The sequence below is a fragment of the Lasioglossum baleicum genome, chromosome 1 (assembly GCF_051020765.1).
Source record: "Lasioglossum baleicum chromosome 1, iyLasBale1, whole genome shotgun sequence".
NCBI classification, from domain to species: Eukaryota; Metazoa; Arthropoda; class Insecta; order Hymenoptera; family Halictidae; genus Lasioglossum; species Lasioglossum baleicum.
Genome location: NC_134929.1, coordinates 16,395,711 through 16,419,800, shown reverse-complemented (window position 1 = coordinate 16,419,800; position 24,090 = coordinate 16,395,711). Strand labels below are relative to the sequence as shown.

The window sequence follows — 24,090 nt, the reverse complement described above, 5'->3', positions numbered from 1 at the left end:
TGTATAATTCCGTGTTATACCTGCTCTTGTGCGGTGTCGAGCGGCGCTGTGTTACCGAAGTCGCGCGTTCAACGAATCTTTTCTATTTTCGCTAAAATTCTTACAGAACACTTTCGGATATTCGGCGAACATTACGAAACGAAATTGTATCGGGACACGATTAGACGCGGCTATTGTTCTCGTCCGATTTTAATTAGCTTTCGAACCTCGCGGGATTCCCGAGAAATTTTGAACGCGCGCCGTTTCACAGAGCGCGCCGCTTGTCGCGGCGCAGCGAAAGAAGCGCGAAATGCAAACGTTAACCCAGAAACGACGGGCAGAATGGAAGCACGAATGCCGGATTGGCAGCGAAATGATGAAGATAAAAAGAAAAAAAGATACTTTTTCAATGAGTGAGTCAAAGTTACCAATTTCTACCTACGTTTAGGAAGTACATTTTTATCGTCTTGTTTACCTTCGACTATTCCTTTTGTAACTGAGATTTGGGCGCCGTGTGAATCGCCGCTCTGCCGGGAACCGGATGCTGCGTTTCGCCACCAACAATTTGTTTCTTCTTGCACGGGGTACGGGCGCGCGCGCGAAGTCGCGAGATTCTCGTTGGCGGATTTTTCGGCGATGCTCGCGATCGTGCTTGATCGGATCGCTTTTGTCGTTCGCCGTGATCACGATCGCCGTTAGCGAGCACGTTTCGCAAACAGGGAACCATTGTTATTCCACTGGGAATTCGTTCATGCATTTCGTTAAATTTTATATGTTTTTCTTTTTTTCGTAATCTCTTTGATTCCGGAAGTACAGCGTAGTCTTGATCTAAGCCGGACGGGGCTGTACCATCTTAGTCAGTTCGCTAATCTTACTAATACAATTAGAACACTTCTTTATTTTTCATTATTTTGTTATGGGATTTTCCTGAACTTATGTGTGGCGTTTTTCTGATGAATTGTTATTCAATTTTCTGTACTTAGCGGTTTCACAAAAAAGTAGTATCTCTACACGATCTATGTCGTTGCACGGACCCGAGGATCCGTCTTAGATCAAGACTTTACTGTACTGTACGAACAGGTTGTACTTAGATTTCGACGTGCGCACGGATCAGAAATTTTTCAAACGGAGAGAAGTTGATTAGTATTTTGATTGCAATCTATCGGAAGAAAGAGCAACGCGTACCACGAATTGATTTTCCTGGACGCGCGCGTGTCTTGAACCAAACACTCTAGTCGGTGGAGAAGAGAATACATATATGTATATGTGTATATATACGTTTTATTGTAAGGAAAAGCAAATTTGCATATTCTAGTTATTAATTTATTTTTCGATCACTGCCGACGATTTGTCCGTTGCATTTTCATTTGCATTTCGTTCTTTGTATTCGAAGCTCTCGGAATCGTTTGATTTTCTCTTCTTATCATATTTTCACTGTTTCTCTCTCTCTTTTTTTTGTTTTTGCTTTTCTTTTGTAATTGTTTTACCCCAGTGGCGAGTGAATGTTAGTAATTGTAAAAGAATCTACGCGTTACAACGAGAAGAGTGGAGGAGGGCGCGCTACAAACCTTGAACAGAGCGTAAAATCTTTTTAGGACTTGCTTATCGTGAGTTAACGTGTACATAGACGACGATATATCAAGGAACAATAAAATTCGTTGTTATTGCAAGGATTAAGGATCGTATGGTATAATATTGTTATTAATCCGACCAATAAAATCGGTAAGGCTATCGGTTCCGGGCAAAACAGGCTAGATTTCACAGGTGGCGCGTAAACCCCCTGTATTTTTATGAATAAATAAAATATTTTAAAAAAAAAGTAAATCTGAAGTCTGTTTGGAGATGCCTTTCATAGGGATTATAAATGTAGATAATATATTATACATAGTGAACATAAATATACTATATTATTATATATAAATAGTAAGGAGTAAATAGAATTATTATATATATACGATGAAAATAATATTATTACAAGTAAATAAACTAATTAAAGATGAAAGCAGATCTTTATGAAATCTTTATTATTCCATGCCCACACCCTACATGAACGGTTGGTATTTTTATCTTATTTTTTGCTATTTTTGTTGTTTCGTCTTGTTTTCTCGTTCTCGTGTCGACGGCTCTTAATGTACTGTATGCATTGTGTACACACGTGTATACGCGTATTGTACTTTATTTATCACAATTAACAGCGTCGGGAGTTCGTTTTCTTGTCGTTTCTTGTTGTTGTTGTTGTTATTGTTGTTGTATTGATTTAATGTCGTTTGCAATTTTTGCGCACTTTTATTACAGACGTCTCGTTACATTAACATATAACAAAGTCTATACTTTCAAGGTACATGTTCGTTAAAATGTTGTCTACCTGTGAGATCTTTAAGAATTATGCGCAGTGTTCAAGCTCCTGCACAGAACATTAAACTAAATTAGTCTCGTCGTTTTAACGTCATTGTCTTTATTATATGCTGTTCCTCGGATCCTACCGATCTAGAATGATCGCAAGCGCTTGGACACTTCGATAAGATTAAAGCGATCACAGACAGAGGCATTTAAAAGGTGATTGCCGCGAATACCTAGGTAGGCACAGAAGCTAATACTTTTACGTTTCCTAGGATGTTCGTACTACACAGGCATTCTCATGCATCACCTCCATTTCACGGTACAAGAGGCTGCAAAACCGACGAGTCGAGTTTGTAACGTAAACTCCGTGTCTTGCGTCGCGTAATGATCTATCTAATACAGTATCAATAATGTAAATATAAAAGCAGTGATTAATGTAAAATCGTGTAGTTTGCATATCGTAACAATCTGGATATATATAAATCGTATTTTTTCATCTTCATTCACCTCCCTCATCCTTCCTCTCATGTCTTTCTATTTCTTTCGTTTTTTCTCTGTTTCTGTCTCTCTCTCTCTCCTCACCACCGTCTTATTTTTTCTTTTCGTTTGTTCTTTATCAAAAAATGTAGAAAGTATTCATATGTAAAAGCAATCGAATTGGACGCCGAAATATCTTACATGATTAATGAAGTCGAAATATAATATAAAGGGAGATCATTAATGATATAGTCCCAAGAATTGTAAAAATGTTTGAAGAAAATTCCTTTACACACGCCCTTTGTTAAGCTCTCTGTTATTTATATGATCCGTCCCCTAGTTCGTCTATGATTATCCGTCGGTAGAAAGTATTTATTTCTAATAGACCGTCGTGTTATAGTTCTGAAGGCACTGTTCAAAAGTTGACTATACTTCTTGAAATAACAAGTCTTCAAAACATCCTCAAAACGATCTCGACATGGAAAATCGTTACAAACGTCGACGCAAATTTTCACATGCCCCGCTCGAACTATATCACAAAATTCAAAATAGAGTAGTTTTTAACTTCGACAGCCAATGCCAATGCCAATGCGAATGCCAATGTCATATTTGTCGGGTCTGTGATCGATTAGGAATATCATGAGCTAACAAATCGATGGTCAGAATTCAGGCTTATAGTACGCAATGGCCAGTGCACTCCCATTAATTATGTATCAATATCGTATCATTATATTACACAAACCCTTATTAATTTAGAGGCACATTGCTAAAGGTCTCGGTTCTTAAAAATTGCTCCCTACATTAATGAACTTATGACAATCTAGTTATTACAATTATTCAGTACGACAGCGATTTGGCATATAATGTGGAAACTGTACAAAGATTCCGAGAATAATAATAATACAATAATAATAATAATATTAATAGTAGTAATAATAATGAAATTATTGCTTAGTACGCATAATAGTGATACGTGACTGAAAAGGCCGATACTCTGAAAGGAAAAATTTTGTTTCAATACTATTCGAGGTCTTTTTGCATGGTGTTTACGTTGTGAGCTCATTAATAAAATCACACGGAATATAATATAAGAACTGTCATATGCATAGAAATAATAATGAAACTTCTATTATATAATACAATTGTTCTACTGAATTTCCTTACCTAGGCAGGAAAACTTTGGCTACTGCTACATACTATTTGTACCTCGGCAGAATTGCCGAATTTATGCTGCTAAGAACACTGATTTGCTCATCTAGAATAAAAAGAATTGCACGCAGCACACACAGTATCTAAACCAGAACAGATTAATTACATACTCAGGAAGACCTTAACAGTAGTATATATGCTCACGCTTTAATAAACCTGAATTCTACGCACAACGATCGTAATATCAATTAAGCATTCACTATACTCAGAGACTCTCCCTTTGCCGGAATGTTTAAATGTTTTCTTTTCCATTTATTCATTCATACTCTAATGAATCACTTGTTGTTCACGTTCGTAACTTGTTTAAAACCTCAGAACTCCTTAGCATGATGCATTCACAATACTGCTCTGAGATGCGAATGCTCTACAGAATGTGCACAGTAGACAGCAAAAGCGTCTAGACCACAGAATGTTCACACTTGTTTCAATGCAAAATACTTTACAAACTAGAGAAATCAGGCTGATGCAATGGCAGGCGAGCTATGTATAAAAGAGTTAACATTTCAACATATAAAAATCGATATATGTATATATATTTTCCTTAAAAGATTTCCTTAATCTTCCCTGAACAGACAACCATATTAGTTAGTTCAGATTTTCAAACGATTCTCCTATGAAGAACATAAAGAAACATTTTAGTTTTCGCATGGAATTCCGGATAATTCATTATCTTATGAAGTATTTGAATTTCATTTTTGTTTTTGCTAAATTTTTATGCTCTGTCATGGTACCAGCCTGTGTCCATCAACGTGAAGAAACAGTCATGTAGTCCCGTGAAGCCTAAACGCAGATACCACCTCTCTGTATCCAAACAAATAGACCACAGAGTGAGATCACAAAAAGTATGGTGTAGGGATTATTGGTGGAATTACTCTTTCATAATCAGGCACTGCTTCGAATAGCACTGGGCGTCTTGAATCGACAGTTGTAAACTGTAAAATACTAGCTATGTTACCACAACGATAACAATAATTTGGAGCTGACCATACTGTTACAAGTTTATCATTAAACATGTATCTATACCCTGTAAATCAAACGGAAACAACAAATTAATAAATGTCTTAATTCATTCACATTGTACAAAAATGTATGTACCTTCATTAACCAATTGATGAGCTCTACAAATCAGTTTAAGGTCGTTGATTTCCATGAATTTGTATGTTACTTTACTGCCGAACAACCAACCAGCTCCACGTGGACTAATGGTCCATGTGTCTACATCTTCTGGATCAGACCAGACCAGATCACAAAAAGCACCTACAAATATGAAATCGTTTATTATAGATAAACATAATACATCTCATATACATACATGATACTGTAATATATAAAATATAAAAGTACCTTTATGTGGAATTTCTTGATTCCTCTCGATCGTTCTAATTTGATCTAATGTTCTAATGACCGGAGATAATCCACCGTGTACACATAGTACTTGTTCATCAATTAACTATAAAGCAAAAAATATTCGTAATTATTAAACGTCAGAGGAAACATAAATGGTTACACATATATATATTTGAAGGTACTAACGGCAGCAACTGTGAGCAAGTCAAAAACCCTACAGCAGTGTTTCCATGCATTAGCATTGCCATATTTGTTCTGACACTCATCTGTATGGAACGTATAAATAATTATTAATATATATACACGCACAATAAATTGTATTTCAACATTTTCATATCATATAATATTTTTATAATAAAATGTGTATACTGACCATAAAAACCATAAACATGAGTAATTTGCCTGGATTCGTGATTTCCGCGAAGCAATGTTATTCTATCAGACCATTTAGCTTTAAGGGTGAGTAGGCGGGTAAATGTTTCTAAGCTATAATACCCTCTATCTACAAAATCTCCCATGAATATATAATTTGTATCAGGCACAGCGCCTCCATTTCGAAATAATTCTTCTAAATCATAAAACTAAAAACAGACAAACGATTTTAATCAGTACGTACGATGGTACTTGATACTTTTGCCATTGTAATGATTATCATTATCTACTACTATACGGATATCGATGTCATGTTGAGGTTAGGCGAAAAGTATGAATCTTACCTGGCCATGAATATCTCCGCACACGGTCACCGGAGTGGACACTGGTTGAATATTAGATTCTTCTACTAATAAGTCACATACTATGTCACAAAGTTTCTAAACAAAATTAATCTAATTATCGGAAAGGAAATACAGTGAGTATAAGTAACCTATGCGCGTGCATTTAATACCTTATCCAAACGAGTTGTATAAATATATTATAATTGATATACCGAGAAATAACGTTTTGCACATGTTACTTACCTTAAGATCATTTTCTGGAAGGTATATGCACTCTTTTGCAATTTCTATCCATTTATCGATGTCTGACATTTTGGAATTGTATCGTAGGAAAATACTGATCGCGCCCTCACTCACTACATATATGTGTGCTGAATTTATAGTTGATTTGTATTTTTAAGAACTATTCCACTGAATTAGTTTGAACGAATATCACGGTTTTCATTCATCTCACTCACAAGGTTCCGTGAGCATTATTTATTATAGAATCACGGAAAATTATAATTTCCATCGTGTAAGGTGCATCGCACTCACAGCAAACGACCAACTTCAATTCTTTATAACCCTTTCGTCTTATTGGCTAGCAATGTTTTATACTATAAAGCGGAATTACACAGTGAAGTCAAAAATATATGAAAATATATTATAACGCATGTTTTCGAATTCTTTGTTCTATATAGGTACACTTGTTCATATAAACATCGATATTGCTATCCTTTGGTTTCACAATGAAATATCACATTTTCCTAAAAGTATTATATCGGCCAATAATATTATTGAACACCTAGGAATTTTTATTTTATCTTTAGCAAATGTTAACAAATTTCACAAACATATTTGCATAACAATTGCGTCACACTATTTTATATATCATCAGATATCATACAATGTCAATTGTTGTAATAAAAGTAGAAGTAAAATGTCCAGGGAACTAAGTCATAGGTTACATATATATATAAGATAGTCCGTTTATCTTTTGCACAGTTTTGCACCTAAAATAACTAACACTGTTTTTAGGGGTGAAGTAAATTATCTTACATGGAATTGTTTGATCCAAAAGGGTGTGTATGTGTGGTTAATATAGGACACCTTTCAACATTTTATCTTCCACATTTGTATTACAACAAATGCACGTAATTGCTCTTGATTTCTAAATATTTTCGGAGACGGTAAGGTAATAATCGACGTATAACAGAAATAGTCTCTACAGAAAATAAACACTATTTAGCATTCCTTGGGTATCCGATCAGTAACTGCATGATGTACGTCCCAAATATTCAGATCCAGGGCAAGAACTTGAAGCACTTATTCTAATACTATAAACGGAATTACTCTGAAAAGAAATGAAATAAAACCTATTTCACAAATTATATGCAGCCATGTGTGCTTTTTATTTAAACGATCTATCAAAATAATAAATTCATTTGAAGGTTATGAATAGTCCTGATAAAATGAGTCTCATTTGGTAAAAAAAATATAGGTAACCTTGATGCCTTGCAAAAGGGAACTTTATGGACAAAAATGCAGTTTAAGGGAGCCATCTTTGATTACAATGACCTTGAAATGTATTGTCAAGGTCATCCTTCCGAAGAACTTTTTTTTATGAATACAATAGATGCTTTCCAATGCTTTCTTTTAGTTTTTCAGATATTTTCGAAAAACTGTTGCTGCTACTACTACAATGAATCGTGCGTACATCTACGCGTCCATGACGGCATATGCGTCAGCACAAGATCCGAAATTACAATGATCGATGGGAGGTTTGGGCAGTTGGGTTATAGATACAGTGGCTGAAAGTAAAACTCGAACATTTGGATATTCTCAGCGTTTTGCGGACAAACACTGTCAGTGTTACCAACTGTTCAAGCTTTAGTTCACTTTAGTTTGAGGTTAGTTTCCAATATTCAGGTTGTTACAGGATATATGGATATATCCCATTGATAAAACTATAAACGAATAAAAAAGCTATATCACAATAGTTTCTGTTTGCTGAACCTAATTCATACCTAACTGAATAAATTAGCACCTGGGTTATGTCTCGATCACGAAAAACAATGCTCTCTTCGAACATCTCAAAATTCTCAAAAACCAAAAGAGAGCGCCTATTATATGTATAGCAAAAAGTTGTTCAAAAAGATAATCTCGACAAGATATTGTAAGGTCGTTAAAATCGAAGGTGGCTCTCTAAACCTACTACTGCCGGTCAAATGACCGGTTTTACATTTTTCATCTTACAATTATAGAAATTGAAATTACGAAGTTGCTTACATGGAAATGAATTGGATAAATTTCTTTATCCAAGCACATGTTGTAATAAAAAATTGAGCCTTGTCATTATTGTGTAAGCTAAAACATTTGAATCGCTTTCAGTACTCGGTATATTTAGCGTAAAACTGTTTATTCACCGAAATGCTAATGTATTAGGCATCAGCCAATGAAAGAATCGTTTTTACAAATGTGGTAACAAGGAACTGGTATTCTCATTGGTTACCGCCTACTTTCTCAATGATTACAAACGTTCCGCGCCAGTAAAAGTATTTTGCCGCGTAACGTTCGAAAATCGATGGGTTACGGTTAGGGAAGAGTAGAGAACTGTTAATCGCGATAAGATCTGGGGAACAGACAAAAGGTGTGTGGTTCCAGCTTCCTTCGATAGCAAATTACGGTGGGAAGTGGAAAAAGGTCAGCAGCAGGAGAACGATATGGATTTTATCTCGCGGCGAAAAGTGGGTCACAACGAAGGCGCCTGTGCGCACGCTTCGATTATCGATTGAAACGTTACGTGCCTTGGTCCGTACGCTGGATCTCATTTATGTGAACGGCAGTGGCTGTGGAGGTTTGTGGTGTGACTTTCCTCGCGCAGTAGAGCCACAAGCTGACATCTTTCGTTTGTGATCGTGTGCAGAGTCACGGTTTTCGGAGAAAATGCGGTGAAATTCGATGTAGACCGACGTGCCTTCGCGAAATCGGCCATTTTGGTAGTGCGCATTTTACCACGAAAAACGGATAGGATAACTTCTGGTAGGCAGCTACCCTCGACGGTTGTGCGTGGAAGTGGTGGCAGCTCGGTGTCGCCCACAGGACACAGCCGTAAAACTGAAAACGATCGTGTTCTTGGGTCAGTGAGCACACAGCCTCGACAAAATGGCAGGAAACACGGGTATGGAACAGTTGATCCCGATCGTGAACAAGCTCCAAGATGCGTTCACACAACTTGGGGTGCATATGCAACTTGATCTACCACAAATCGCTGTTGTGGGTGGTCAAAGCGCTGGGAAAAGTTCCGTACTCGAGAACTTTGTCGGGAAGTAAGTATACCTCGTTTCACAATCGTTTCAACCGAACTTTTTTTCCAATCCATGAGACATCATCGACGAAGTTACTCATCCTAGCCAATATCCAGACATTTGATTAAAGGCGTGGCGAATTACGCCACGTTATAATTTCAGTATCCGTCATTGGTTATTTTCATTTTTCTATCCCCTGTTCTCTGTGCCCCTTTAGGTTAACTATTTTAATCTCTATCGATCGTGACATGAAAATCAACTATACACATATACATATCTTTAATGATGCGAGGCCGCCTACATAGCGACCTGTCAAAGCGTTCCTCTTCCTCATATTTTCCGATATCTGATCTTTCAATGAATTACTCGGGTCAGATATTTTTCATTATATTAAACGATCGGTTTAATTCAAGCCATGGTTCGTTTCATATTACTATTTTTTTTTAAACTTACTAAACATTTAATAGAACTGATCTACAATATATAAATTTATACATGTCTCGGCTCTTTCCAGAACATATTCCTAAATTATGGAAAATACTTTTTTTCTATCGAATATTGTTTATTAAAGGATGTGAAAGATTAATTGATCACTTTCTATCTTTCAATGTTACTGCCATACCATGTGTGCCAAATTGGGTTATATATATATTAAAAATATAAAAAATGCTCTAGTCTTTAAATAAAAAAATATTGTCCATAATAATACAGGAACATTTATTTACGTTAGTAATTATTTTTATTAAAATAACGAAACAAGATACAAATGTTTACGAGAAGGACTTTTGGCAACTCGAAAATTATGATCTAAAACGTTTAAAAAATTTCAGTTGTGCTTTGTTAGATCTGTTACTGAAGAAAAGTATTTAAACGGTGTTTTGCTTTTAAATGTAATTCATAAAGTACGCATTGTTATGCAAAAAGAACACTCTGGAATTATCATAATGATAAAATTTGTAATGACGTTCTTTTCAGAGATTTCTTACCCAGAGGATCTGGCATTGTAACCAGAAGACCGCTTATCTTGCAATTGATTAACAGTCCAACTGGTGAGTCATAGATAAATTGATTATCAATCTTCCATACTATGGAGTTAGAGAATTTAGTATGAGAAAAAATATACAACAGTTATCGTAATTGTAAACAAAATTTCATTCAAAGATTAGATTAACTTGCTCGACTTAAATGTGTTTCCTCATTTCTTTCATTTGAAATATATAATATTGTTTTATAATAAAATATTCGTTTTGTCCTCGTGCATATCTTATTAATTATACACATACTTTATGAAGATTCTTTAGTAGCTATCGTGTAAGCATGATGGCAGTATCTTTGAACTGTTATCAATGGCATTTCCTACGACAATGAACTACTGTGATAAGCAGAAAGTTGAATGTATAGTTAATTTCATTAACTCAGATTTTATAGTAACATATCTTTTGAATAAAATTAATTCTATGTATAATTTATTTTTTTTTTTACTGTAGAATTTGCCGAATTTCTACATTGTAAGGGTAAAAAGTTTGTGGATTTTGATGAAGTACGGAAGGAAATTGAAAATGAAACCGATAGAGTGACAGGCGGCAACAAGGGTATATCCAACATACCCATTAATTTAAGAGTATATTCACCAAATGGTAAATTTATTTTTGACTGTGATTTATATTAAATTATGCAGGCATATTGAATCATTATATTTTTTCTTATCAGTTCTAAACTTGACGCTAATCGATTTACCTGGTCTAACAAAAGTACCAATTGGGGATCAACCAGCAGATATTGAAGCTCAAATTAAAGCCATGATTTTTCAATTTATCAAAAGAGAAAATTGCCTCATATTAGCGGTTACTCCAGCAAACACTGATTTGGCAAACAGTGATGCTCTGAAACTTGCTAAAGAAGTAGATCCTGAAGGTACAATTTAAATCATATTTTTCTATTTTAATCTTTCTAATCTGATATTAGATATAGATAGATATTTTTCTATTTTAATCTTTCCAATCTGATGTTAGGCATAGATAAATATTTTTAAATTATTATCTTTTTAAGGTGTTCGTACGATTGGTGTTATTACAAAATTGGATCTTATGGATGATGGAACTGATGCAAGGGATATTTTGGAAAACAAATTACTCCCCTTAAGACGTGGTTACATAGGTGTTGTTAACAGAAGTCAGAAAGATATCGAAGGTAGAAAAGACATTAAAAATGCTTTGGCAGCAGAAAGAAAGTTTTTCCTGAGGTATAAACAATTAATTGTTATATGTTGCCATATATAAAGTTAAAATACTTGAACAAATTACACATAAACGTAATGTGTTTCGATTTGTTAGCCATCCATCCTACCGGCATTTAGCAGATAGATTAGGAACACCATACTTGCAACGAGTCTTGAATCAACAGTTGACCAATCATATCAGGGATACTTTACCAGCATTAAGAGACAGATTACAGAAACAGTTACTTGCATTGGAAAAGGATGTGGAGCAATATAAACATTTTAGACCCGATGATCCTGCCATAAAGACAAAAGCTATGTTGCAGTAAGTACATTTGTAGTAAATACTACATATTCTTTCGATACAAGACCGTTCCGGGCATCGTCTTATATCGAAAGGAAACTGTAGTACTGATATAGTAATTTTGATTACTTCAAGATTAAAACTACAAATTCACAAACAGAAAATATAAATGTATAATAATAGACGATTACGTAACTTAGTTTATATAAAATGTCTCACACCTTGTAATGTACGTTCACAAATGTAATTTTTTCTTTTTTTAATCTAAACTTACCTTCTCCATAGATTTCTTTTAATGTATATTATGGGTGGAGGGTCTTGACATTTAGAGCATTTTTTATTTTTCAGATCTATACAATTGTATATGTAGGTATTACAGTTTTCCTTTGTTTTTAACAACGTGTGCATAGTCTGCATGCAGATTGTTATGCATTTTAATATCACTTATGTAACTGAAGAGTGAATCATAACTTAACAATACGACGAAAACTAACAATATGAACTTTTAACATAGCGATGAAACATTGCAGAGTTAAATGTTGTGACTCTCTACCCATATAATTAATATTAACGTTTAGTGCTCTTCTATGCATTGATTGAAAGAAAAACATTTTTAAGGATGATACAGCAACTTCAGTCAGATTTTGAAAGGACTATTGAAGGCTCTGGATCTGCACAAATCAATACAATGGAACTTAGCGGTGGTGCTAAAATTAATCGATTGTTCCACGAACGTTTCCCATTCGAAATAGTTAAAATGGAATTTGATGAGAAAGAATTGAGAAGGGAAATAGCATTTGCTATTAGAAACATTCATGGTAAATTATTGTTACACTGTTCTTAATTTTACTATAAATATATTGCCTGCAAGGCACTGCCGTGTTTAAAAATATTTACTAAATCGCTGTGTAATGTCATAGGTATCAGAGTGGGATTGTTTACTCCTGACATGGCATTTGAGGCAATAGTGAAGAAACAAATCAATAGACTCAAAGAACCCAGTCTAAAATGCGTAGACCTAGTTGTACAGGAACTCAGTAATGTTGTACGCATTTGTACAGACAGGGTAGGTACATCTTTTTTTTCTCTATTATTCGTAAACTTTACAGTATACTAAAAGCCACTTTTGTTTTCTATGGCAGATGAACCGTTATCCTAGATTGAGGGAAGAAACAGAACGTATCATTACCACTTATGTTAGGCAACGCGAGCAGATGTGCAAGGAGCAGTTGGTACTTTTGGTGGACTGTGAATTAGCGTACATGAACACGAACCACGAAGATTTTATTGGTTTTGCCAAGTAAGTTATTCCTATATTTAATTATATATATATTCTCGTAGTTATTCAGCAAAGTCAAAAAAGTAAATAATATGATCAACAATTTTTATTTTTATAAACCGCACATCTAGCGCTATATGTTGTTCTTATTACATTCATGACTGCAGCTATAGTTTTCAATGTACTTGTATACATTAATTTTGGTAGTCTCTCTATCTCTCTCTCTCTCTATCTCTACAAAAAAAAATGTGACTCAACTTAATGAAGTACTAAAAGTAGCTTATTGCTTAGCATATGGGGATAAAATGTCATACGAATATGAGTTACTTCTGTTTCTATTGAATCGTAATTCGAATTAAAAAGTGCGTAATATTGATACGGAGGAATTCATCGGAAATGGAACAGCTCAATATTTCTGTTACCATTAAAGATATAATATATATTCACATTCGAATTCGTTGTGTGAATATTGACTCGTATCTCTAATAGCATTTAAAATATTTAGGTGTTCCATCTCGAGTGAATTACTTTAGACAAAAAGAGATTCTCTCACTTGCAGTAATGAATTCTATATTGCATGACTAATGTAAATTCAACACATAGTATAGTTCACAAATGACAATATGCTTTACTAAAACAAACACTTATACTGTTAAAAATTATGGTTTTATTGTGAAAATTTCATTCAGACTTCTTCAAAATTGTGAAAATACAAAAATACGAAAACAGACAGGTCGCATATATACAGTTAGTTACATTAGTCTGCTTGTTCCACTTTTGTTTACGCCAATTCCGTTATTTATGTTGATATATATTTGGCTATACAGGGTGTCCCATAATTAATAGTATGAACGAGGAAGAGGTGATTCGACATGCAAAACATATAAAGTAAAAAAGGTAGAATAAAGTGAATGAAACTCCGTCTTGAAGGGAAGCGAATTTAAAAAGTTGATCTAATCTGCGTGCATTTGAGCTGGATTTAACTTGTTTATCCAATACTGGTTATTTTTATTTATATTAACCTTTACAACGACTACGCTCTCCATGCTTTAATAGCCCACGCGTTTCGTGAATTATGCGCTTCACGCGTAGCACTATTATACAAGTTTTTTTTTTAGACACCCTGTGTAGTTGCAATTTATTACATGATAACAATATAGATACAAATTGTCTATCTCTTTTGGTGTGCGTTTGATGCAGTTAACAAGATGTTTTGCCTAACGGTCTACATCCACTTCATTCTATGAGATGTTTGTCACTTGTGTCGATTGACGATATAAGTCGTTCAGTAATTAATTGAAACCATAAGAAATACGTCAAACAGTAGAACCAATATCGCTAGATAATTTATATGGTGTATAGCAGTATTCTTATAACGTCGATGGCCAATCAGTGGTGAGCCAACTGGTACGCTTACGATTGTCAATGCCTTATTGTTTGCAAAAGAATGAGGGTGGTATTTTTATAATAATGCAATTTACATAGCATCAATTAACATTCGAAAAATCATTCCAATTATTGCGAAAACACCATGGCGTTATAAGTGCGTACTACAAGTAGAAATAACGAGTAACACATGGATACATTGAATAATCTAATCCAAATACAAGCATGTTCGATGAAATTTTTATTTTCTCCGAAACGAATCTTCGTACCAAAAACTTTTATTCTGCAGTTTCGATTTGTGTTTGCACGTAGAACCATCTTCTCCTGGGTTGTACTATTAATTTTGGGACATCCTGTACATCAGATATATATACATATTATAATACATATTTATACTGTATTTTCCTGAAAAATATTTAAATAGTTGAGAAGTACAATGGAACTCAATGTTAAGGAAATAAGGTAATTATTTACGAAAGGGTTCTCCTCTCTGATTTCGATGATATTGAAATATGTTGTACTTAGTTAGACTGTAGTACTTTATGCGTTTAAGGCTTATGAAAATTTTCAAAAAATGCTCTCTCTAGAATATAAAAGTCGATAGAATTTAGTATAATTCTCTTATTTATTTGAACCCAGGCGGGTTGCGCCCGACCACTGGCGGTATACCTGAAAAGGTTGTTATAGGTAGATATAGGAGATAAAAAACGCGCACGGATCAGCTCCGAACCGGCCAATTATTTACAACCACCGCGCTCCGACAACTTCAACCCCGACAGATTGACAACACATGCGACAGACCCACCGAATCAGATCGATGGGATCATAAACACATACACACATACCTTTCTATTTTATATATGTATATAGATAGATCTACAAAGGCTATTCTCACTAAAAATCGGATTTTGATTCCACTTTCTTGAAATTTGTCTATAAAAATTGACAATTGCATAAACATCCGCGGTGTAGTCATCAATATCGGAGCGGAGCACCCTTTGGTAAATAATTACTGAAAATAACGATGTACGTACTTTCCATGATCAGGTCCATACGGTATATTACCATTGTGCATGCTTTGCTAACATCAGTTCACATAGCAAGCTTCAAATTAGCGAATATTGTTATTTCATTTTGCTCTTCAAAGCTCAGGTACATATATTCTTTGTATCATTAGTAAATAGTAGAATTTACTGCTGTTCTGTCTATTTCATGTATATTTGTATGACACTTTGTGTCATATACATAGTCATATAAAATTGTATCTCATATTTTCCCTCATTTCAATATATGCATACTTCTATTTACTCAACACTTGATAAGTATTCAAAATTGCTATGAAAATGAAATTATTTCACTTTCGTAGGTTCGATTTGTTGACGATTTAATTGTATAGTAATATTTCCCTACGACTTTCATTTCTGAAAGTGTCCATGAATCTTAGAAGTATATTTGTATAACTTTATTTCTCATATTTACTGTGTAATTAAGAATATCTCGATCAAACGATAAGAATATTATAACCTCCGCTATAACACTACCTCTTGTATTGTCAAAGGCAAGACATACTTATTAGAAATTGTTCTGTATAATCAGCTGCAGCTCTTGTGTACCATTAATTCTTGTGGTGTCTGTACATTATTAACACTGTCTTCATTAACTCTGTGTCGTACGATCTTTATGTATGTCTTTCCTTGAATTACATTGCATATACACATCTCCTGACATTTGTTTCCATTCATTAATTCTTTATACTTCACAATTAAAGAAATAATTTAATTATATCGGCAGCGCGGCAGCCAGTAGCCATAATGCAAGGTAAGAATTATAAAGTACATTGAAACAATGATTTACACTACATTTTTCTTCCTTTTCCATTATCACGCTCTTTATTCTTTTGTGCTTACTTTTTTATTTAATTTTCCCTAGCATTCGGTTTTTTATCATTTCTATATATAACAAACAAGATAATCCATAACATATAAGAATTTCCAATTCGTTTTTATATTTCGTACTATGACAAATATGCGATGTTCCGTTTAGCGCCTTTTTAATTTGTTAAACATTAAGTCGAAATTTACGATTTTATGATATGTTCTTAATAATGTATTTTTCTTACATTATAATTATAACTTGTGTATTATTTATTTAACTTGATATACGACAAAGTAAATACAGCTTTAATAAATGTACAATACCAGAAATAGAAGTATACTTAATGAAAACGAATAGAAATGCAATTAAATATTATAAATTATTCAATATGAATTGTTGAGTTTCTTTCGGCTACATTTTTCTATACAATATAGTTTTATAATTAGAGTAGAAATACAGCCATAATTTGGTGACAAATGAAATTGCTTCGATCTTTTGTATATATTGGCACAAAACGAATATACTACCAAATGAATCAATCATTCATTGCTTAAATCATTCGTAAATGCTCCAAATTGTATATTTCATACAGCACCATCGAATCTTAGTTTCACCATTTTTCATTGTTTCTTCACGATGAATGTAAAATGTGCTTATGCATCTTTTTGTGCATTATGACCTGCAAAATTTCTACAGTGTTGATTTAGTAGTAATAACGTTGTGTGTATTTTCGTGTTACAAATGGTGTGCATACCCAGAAATATACAAGCGTGACATTTAAAGCTGTATGAAAGAGTATATGCATGGAGTTGTTGTGGCTGTATGTTATAGTTTTCACATATAAATTAATACAGTTTGAAAGGTAAAATTACATTTTTTTTTCAATTGTATTGGATTCTTATTATGACAGATAAAGAACACAAGATATATTGCCCATGTAATTATCCTGTCTATATTGTTATTCTTTTGTCATGTCTCATTTTTTTTTTGTTTACTGATTTTCTATTGTAAGTGCACACGTTTTTTGAGAAAGATACTTATTTAATATAATTTACCAGTTTTTATTTCTAGCGAAAGATTCAATTTATGAAACTTGTGTGAACGTCTGAATAAGTTCAAAAAGAAATTGGCTAGGTTTTTACCCTGCTAGATATTTTTTATATGATGAACTAACAGATTTTTGTGGCAAGTTGTTATAATGAATTTTTTGTACATGGGTATTGAAATGTTCTTTTCCAATTGGCATTTCATTATATATTATTCCTTGTGTTACAGTGCCCAACAATCATCAGAAAATGCTGTTAAATCTGGACGCCATACTTTAGGCAATCAGGTGATACGCAAGGGATACATGTGCATTCATAATCTTGGTATAATGAAAGGTGGATCCAGAGATTATTGGTTTGTCTTAACATCAGAGAGCATCTCCTGGTTCAAAGATGAAGAAGTAAATAATTTATTATCGAAACGTAGCGCAGAACACCGAAGCGATATAATTCACATATCTCGTCCACGCTTTTTAGGAACGCGAAAAGAAGTACATGCTACCATTAGACGGCTTGAAGTTGCGTGATTTGGAACAAGGATTCATGTCTCGTCGTCATTTGTTTGCTTTGTTCAATCCAGAAGGCAGAAATGTATACAAGGATTACAAACAGCTTGAATTGAGTTGCGAAACACAGGATGATGTTGACTCCTGGAAGGCGTCGTTCCTTAGAGCCGGTGTATATCCCGAAAAATCAACGGAGCAAACAAATGGAGAAGGAGAGGTAAGCTACTATACAATAATTATAAAGTTTAACATACTATGTATATGTATGCCACGTGTAACGTATTCTGGGAGACGACACAATATACAAATGGTAAAATGAAATTATTTCAAATTTATAAATCTGTTCTAATTTTGATTTATGTTAATACGGGGGTAGATAATTATTCTAAGTTGATGTACATTTTGTTATGTTCATTAGAAAAACCTTGTTTGATTTATTTTAGGATAAGCAGCGGGTGAGTTAGTACCGAGAATGTAAACAGAATGTGTTTTGTATTAGATTTTTAATTGTGTGGTGGTGTGATACAATCTTTAAAGATAGAAAATATTTCTAACATATTTAGTAAATATGATAATTCTATTAGTGTGATGTGGTACTTGAAATGTGGTTTGATTAGTGAGGATTTATATTTAAGAAAAACCTAATTCGATTTGAGTCTCGTAACGTAAACAAATTTGGGCTTATTACCACATAATTATTATCTTTAAAGAATAATAGGTGCACTAATTTTAATACTATTCTCTCTCTTAACTCAAGTGCAGATAGCGTTTCTAACTTTCTTCCGAATTTAATTAAATTCTTACATCGCATTACAATTATTGAATGTTTCTTGCCTCTAATCAACTAAAGGAAGGATACGAGGTTGGTACGATTATTAGAATGTTATAGACATGCAAGATACACAACACCTACACAAGTATCGTACACCTCCACTCAGCTCTGCTTAAATTGCGAATACAAATACGTCACTGAGATATTTCGCGTCTTTTTGTAACCATTTTTTTCTTCTGTGTACTAACAGCATTTGCATTTATACATGAAATCAATAACACGTTTATTATAGCAGTGATATTTTCTTTAATAGGTTTTCTTTTCTTATGTTTCAATCTAATATAATATAAAACTTAATTCTTATTACTGCAATCGTTACCACGTGAAATTTATAATTCTCGCATTTATAGGGCGGCTCAGAAGCTCAATCATCTATGGATCCACAATTGGAGCGTCAAGTGGAGACTATTAGGAATTTAGTAGATTCGTACATGAAGATTGTTACAAAAACTACCCGTGATCTGGTTCCAAAGACAATTATGCATTTGATCATTAACAATGCAAAGGAATTCATTAATGGAGAGCTGTTGGCACACTTGTACGCCAGCGGTGATCAGGTAAATATTTTCGAAGAAACGTCTGAATCAATTCTACTTTCTTATTAAATTCATTAACATCTTTACTACCGGCGTTTGTTTCGATAACTGTCTTTGTAATTATGAGTAGAAATATGATACTATCATGCCAGAGGTGACTCAAAAGCGTTGTAGAAAAATAACGTTGTCATGCTAAAGGTGACTCAAGAGTCAAGGAGTAATAATGTTGTCACGCTAGAGGTGACTTAAGAGTTAAAAAAGAAATAATACATAGTGGTGTCGCATCAGACGTGACCTCAAAGAGCAAAAGATTACGTAACGACGTGTATACGGTTAAATTGAAACTACGATAATCAGACATTAACGACGTTGGTAGTGAACGTGTTAAATTTGATCAGTTGTTCTTTTGAATTTCTTTCATGATATAAGTGTTATATTTCTTAAATTGTAACTAAATGATTTCTTGTATAACTGCAGGCTTCGATGATGGAAGAATCGCCTGAGGAAGCACAAAAGCGAGAAGAAATGCTGCGCATGTACCACGCATGCAAGGAAGCGCTACGCATCATTGGAGACGTCTCGATGGCTACGGTGACCACTCCAGTGCCACCGCCGGTGAAGAACGACTGGCTGGCGTCTGGCGAGAATCCAAGGTAAATTTATGTTATTATTTTCATTGTCGCTTATGCATTTAACTAATTTGGTATATTTCAATCTTGTACTGCCTGCTTTTGCCACATATACTTGAACACCGTTGAAACAGTCTTGGGTAAGAGCCACAACGATTCTACTAAGTATATTCTTTTCTTCTATTATTTTCAAGCCTGAGAAGGAGGTCTGATTATTTCGTCTGTATATACACTAACTAAAATGCTTCATATCTTTTAATTTCCAATCCAACGAAGCCTATCCAAGCTTTCACAGCGTCTATTTTTCTACGCTTACTTTATTATTAAAATATTATTTAATCTTTTACACGCTGCAAACGTCTTCCACATTTCTTCTTAATCGTAACGTTTACATGAGCCTCTGAGAGTGAACATTCTGGGATTCAGGTACCACCTTTCGAATAATACATATACTTCAAAGGGATTTTAAAACCTTATCGAAGGAGCAGTTTCATGTATAAATAATACAAACCCTACCTCACAAATGTAGATATACAACTTTTAAATATTATTAGTCTCTATATACTTGCGTTTGGTACAATCTCAGATGTTCAAAGATATAACTGCCTAATTTTCGTATCGTTGAGTCAATGTTTGAAACACATTGATGTATTAATTGTTTAGGTAGGTCTCTTTACTGTTACCTAAACAACTGGATTGGTCTAATAGCCTTTGATTAACTTGGACTTCCGTTTGTTACAGGTTATCACCACCATCTCCTGGTGGTCCCAGACGTGGAGTGACACAGCCACCACCTCTTTCTAGTTCTCGAGCACCTCCACCAGTTCCAGCTGGTGGCCGACCAGCACCGGCCATTCCCAACCGACCTGGACCCGGTGGACCGCCACCGGCCCGTGCTACACCTGGCCTACCGCCTCCCCTAATACCATCGTAAGTACAACATTAATTACATGATTCTTTTTATCAGTAATATTATCTACTCTGTATAACCCGACAAGTTAAAAAGGACCTCTAACAGAAAGTAATCCAACAACAGAAATAAAACATACTTGACTCAGTTGCAACACAATTGTGATGCAGACTTCTTATGTACTTCTAAATTTATAGACATATACTTGACCAGATTTTGTACCCTATGCTGTAAACATTTATCTTGAAAAGGAAAGAATGGAGACATTTTCAATTTCCTTCGTTAGTACTCGCACACCTATACAAAATTTATGTGAGAGCTTTTGGAAAAATATTTGAATATGTCTCAAATACCTCGCTGAAAAGGATCTCGTATAAATCCTGATCAAGCGGATGTGCACCGGTTGTGTATATTTCCTTGCAGGATCTTTTACCCCCCACTTTATCATATCGAGTCGTACAAGTTGCATAGAGTTCAAATTACATTTACTAAATTCGAATATTATTCGGTTGTTCGAGCGAAGAAGATACGATGTAGGTAGCTCCCAGCACATGTGTTCAAAGATATCAATTCTATTTTCTACACATTACTCTATATCTATGTATTATGTACACATAGCACACCCTGCATTACAAGCACTTGATACCAGAGTCCTTTTTGAGCTTGTCGGGTCACAATACAGAAAACATTAAGAACATGCAAAATTGGAGGCACTTTGTACTATCGAGTACCATTGAATTGTCAAGTCTCACGTTTAAGAAGTTTTGCACAACGTTCTGTCAGTTTGTGTCCGAAACAGTCTTCTATGTTTCTGTGTAACGAGGTGAAGGTCCATTTTTTTTATTTCGTAATCTTTAACCTAAAGAGAAAAAATCAAAAAGAAAAGAAAAAGAAAGCAAAAGAGATATCAGACATGGAAGTTTGCAGTCGCTTGTCTCTATTAGCTTTGTGTGAACCGGGGCTTTGGTGCTAACATCACTTTCTATTGCAGGCGCCGACAATAAGTCTTCGCACTAACTCGCCTATTCCCTACTAATCAATATACATATATAATATATCGATACATCTACTCAGTGTACATTTTACACGAAATACAATTTCCTAATGCTATATGTTTCTGTCTGCATATATTACAGATTACGTGATCACTGTTAATTAGGGGTGTGCGAGCTCGCGCGTCATTAATTCGAGTCATATAGTTTAGCGGTCGGGTGAAATGGGGAATTCGACGACTATTGTCCCAGCGATTGCTATCATATCCATGTTTATTTTCGAGTGGTCCAATTATTTCGTAAGAACGACCAAGAATATCTCATTACTCGCGAATCGTTTGCGCTCTTCAAAGGGCCATTTCCCGAAACGCTACACTAATACTATTATACTGAGTTTCGGTGTCGTATATGGAATATACACGGAGGGCAGCTTGCACGAACAGCTTTGCACATCCCTAATTAAAAAATCCTAATTGTCTACGATCGATCAGAAATCATGAGAAATAAACTAGATATATTATAACGAATCACGCTCATTCGTAAACGAAAAATGAGTATATATAATATAGGTAGAGAGTGAATATATTTCTTTCATTGTAAATTAGTTCGACGGAATTGTACATGACGCTTGTATATACAACTAAAAACGTTGTAAAATAAAGTGGTCCTGGCTTCTTATCACAGGTGGATAAGTATTCATTCGCTTACTAACAGCATGACATTTTAACCAAAGAAAGTTAACAAAGTAAAAACAGCCACTTGTGAAATGCGTTTCCCAAGTGTTTCTCGAACAGTCGTTCCAAATGTTCTATGAGGATATTGTAATTATACGATACACGATGATCTTGCAACACGTTTTACAGCCGTAAGCTTCTTCTCTACCACCGTTGCTTTTCTACTTCCGTTTGTTCTATCAACTTTCCTCAAAATCATTTCGAATCTTGTCAGTTATCAATTACGGACGGATGTGTCGGTGCCTGCATTAAAAATTATATTCATGTTTCATTTTATTTTTGTTTAATTGGAATTTCATTGTACTATTATGTGGTACTCGTTCCAATCCGTTTGTGGATCCATAAACTATATATTGGGTACTTTTTAAAGATGTATGGTATGTTCGGTTTGAAAGTATAATTCTTGTGGAGAGGCGATGTTGGATATCAATTGTTTAAAAACTATTACTTGCAAGGATTTTCTTGCCCAATACTTTTCTTAGGGAAAAGTGTAATTCTGGAAATTGTGTTGATGTCGAAACAGTTTCTCTCGACTTTCTTATAATGTTCGATTGACTTGATACTGTATAGTACAATTTGCAGTAAAAAAATTATACAGTAAATCCTCTATCGACGCAACAAGGTGCTACACGATGAACGCAAAACAATACGTCGATATACATACGTATATCGGTGTGAACCACTACTAATGCGACGCGGAGAGTCGCAGTCGTCGGTACAGTTCAAAGGCCCGTGCGATTAATTAACGACGAACGTTTCGGGCGCGAGGAAGGACAGCGTATGGGAAAGAAAGAGACGTGGAGAGTCGCAGTGGCTTGGGCCACGCCTCTCAAATTTACACGCGCTGTCCTTCTCTACGTTCGACTTGGCCTTCAAAGCTCAAAAGAATAGTGTCCCTCTACGATTGATACAAACGAACCTCCCTCAGGCTTTTGCGTCGATAGAGGATTTACTGTAATTCAGTTAAAATGATGTGGAAGGGATATTCGTTTTTCTTAGATGGAATATTTACTTAATGATGTTCTGGAGGTATATAAAAACGCAACGAAATTTTTGAAAATTTGACAAGATATAATTCTTACTAAATTAATGCAATTACCAAAGTTTGGGTTCGATTCGCTGCACCGTTTAAGAATTATAGCAACTTAAAGTTTGCACATTTTAACACGTCTTTTTATGGCGAATTCATAAAATTCTACTTCAAACCCTATTTAAACCTTGAAAAAACGCAACTAGAAACTCCAAAAAAAAAGAAAATACACACAAAAACAAAAATATGCTCATGAATGTCTTTCATTCTCAATATATTGATGGATTTCGAATTTCTTGTACTTTTGTCTCCCATTGTACCTCCAGAACATCCTTAATATTAGAATGAATTTCTTTAACAATTAGGTTGAATACTATATACACTATACACAGCTTCCTGAATTATCTCTAGTTGTTATTGTTTTTTGAATCGATTAGTCAAGTGCTCGCACATCAGTT

General features: G+C 34.5%; 2 protein-coding genes across 15 annotated transcripts in view; one reads left to right on the top strand and one right to left on the bottom strand.

The window, feature by feature from the left end:
• Positions 1-1,986: 1,986 nt before the first annotated feature.
• Positions 1,987-6,643, bottom strand: Ppv (Protein phosphatase V). Its single transcript, XM_076426147.1, has 7 exons — positions 6,312-6,643; positions 6,069-6,164; positions 5,726-5,933; positions 5,539-5,618; positions 5,350-5,455; positions 5,101-5,262; positions 1,987-5,029 (listed from the first exon to the last, which is right to left on the bottom strand). The coding sequence occupies exons 1-7, from the start codon at positions 6,378-6,380 to the stop codon at positions 4,839-4,841; spliced, it is 912 nt and encodes a 303-aa protein (XP_076282262.1). The 5' UTR covers positions 6,381-6,643; the 3' UTR covers positions 1,987-4,838.
• Positions 6,644-8,630: 1,987 nt separating this feature from the next.
• Positions 8,631-24,090, top strand: part of Shi (dynamin-1 shibire) — a 29,065-nt gene continuing 13,605 nt past the window's right edge. The window contains exons 1-18 of one of the 14 annotated variants that reach the window (XM_076425541.1): positions 8,764-9,376; positions 10,331-10,404; positions 10,843-10,992; positions 11,066-11,269; positions 11,405-11,597; positions 11,689-11,898; positions 12,496-12,695; positions 12,798-12,943; positions 13,020-13,177; positions 16,334-16,360; positions 17,693-17,864; positions 17,941-18,186; positions 18,820-18,831; positions 19,152-19,358; positions 19,815-19,990; positions 20,101-20,106; positions 20,708-20,896; positions 21,868-23,861. In XM_076425541.1, coding sequence (XP_076281656.1) covers positions 9,213-9,376; positions 10,331-10,404; positions 10,843-10,992; positions 11,066-11,269; positions 11,405-11,597; positions 11,689-11,898; positions 12,496-12,695; positions 12,798-12,943; positions 13,020-13,177; positions 16,334-16,360; positions 17,693-17,864; positions 17,941-18,186; positions 18,820-18,831; positions 19,152-19,358; positions 19,815-19,990; positions 20,101-20,106; positions 20,708-20,896; positions 21,868-21,880 — 2,547 coding nt within the window. In that variant the 5' untranslated portion in view covers positions 8,764-9,212 and the 3' untranslated portion in view covers positions 21,881-23,861. Of the gene's footprint in view, positions 9,377-10,330; positions 10,405-10,842; positions 10,993-11,065; positions 11,270-11,404; positions 11,598-11,688; positions 11,899-12,495; positions 12,696-12,797; positions 12,944-13,019; positions 13,178-16,333; positions 16,361-17,692; positions 17,865-17,940; positions 18,187-18,819; positions 18,832-19,151; positions 19,359-19,814; positions 19,991-20,100; positions 20,107-20,707; positions 20,897-21,867; positions 23,862-24,090 lie in introns of those variants that run through there. The other 13 variants (XM_076425440.1, XM_076425532.1, XM_076425557.1 and 10 more) reach the window with 13 other exon arrangements.

What these genes read in the sequence shown, in the direction of transcription:
- Ppv (XM_076426147.1), bottom strand. Translation starts at nt 6,380, where the DNA reads ATGTCAGACATCGATAAATGGATAGAAATTGCAAAAGAGTGCATATAC. An exon ending in ACTTGCTCACAGTTGCTGCC is followed by an intron (nt 5,456 to 5,538) that starts GTTAGTACCTTC and finishes TTTGCTTTATAG; the next exon opens with TTAATTGATGAACAAGTACT. An exon ending in TCATCAATTGGTTAATGAAG is followed by an intron (nt 5,030 to 5,100) that starts GTACATACATTT and finishes TTTGATTTACAG; the next exon opens with GGTATAGATACATGTTTAAT.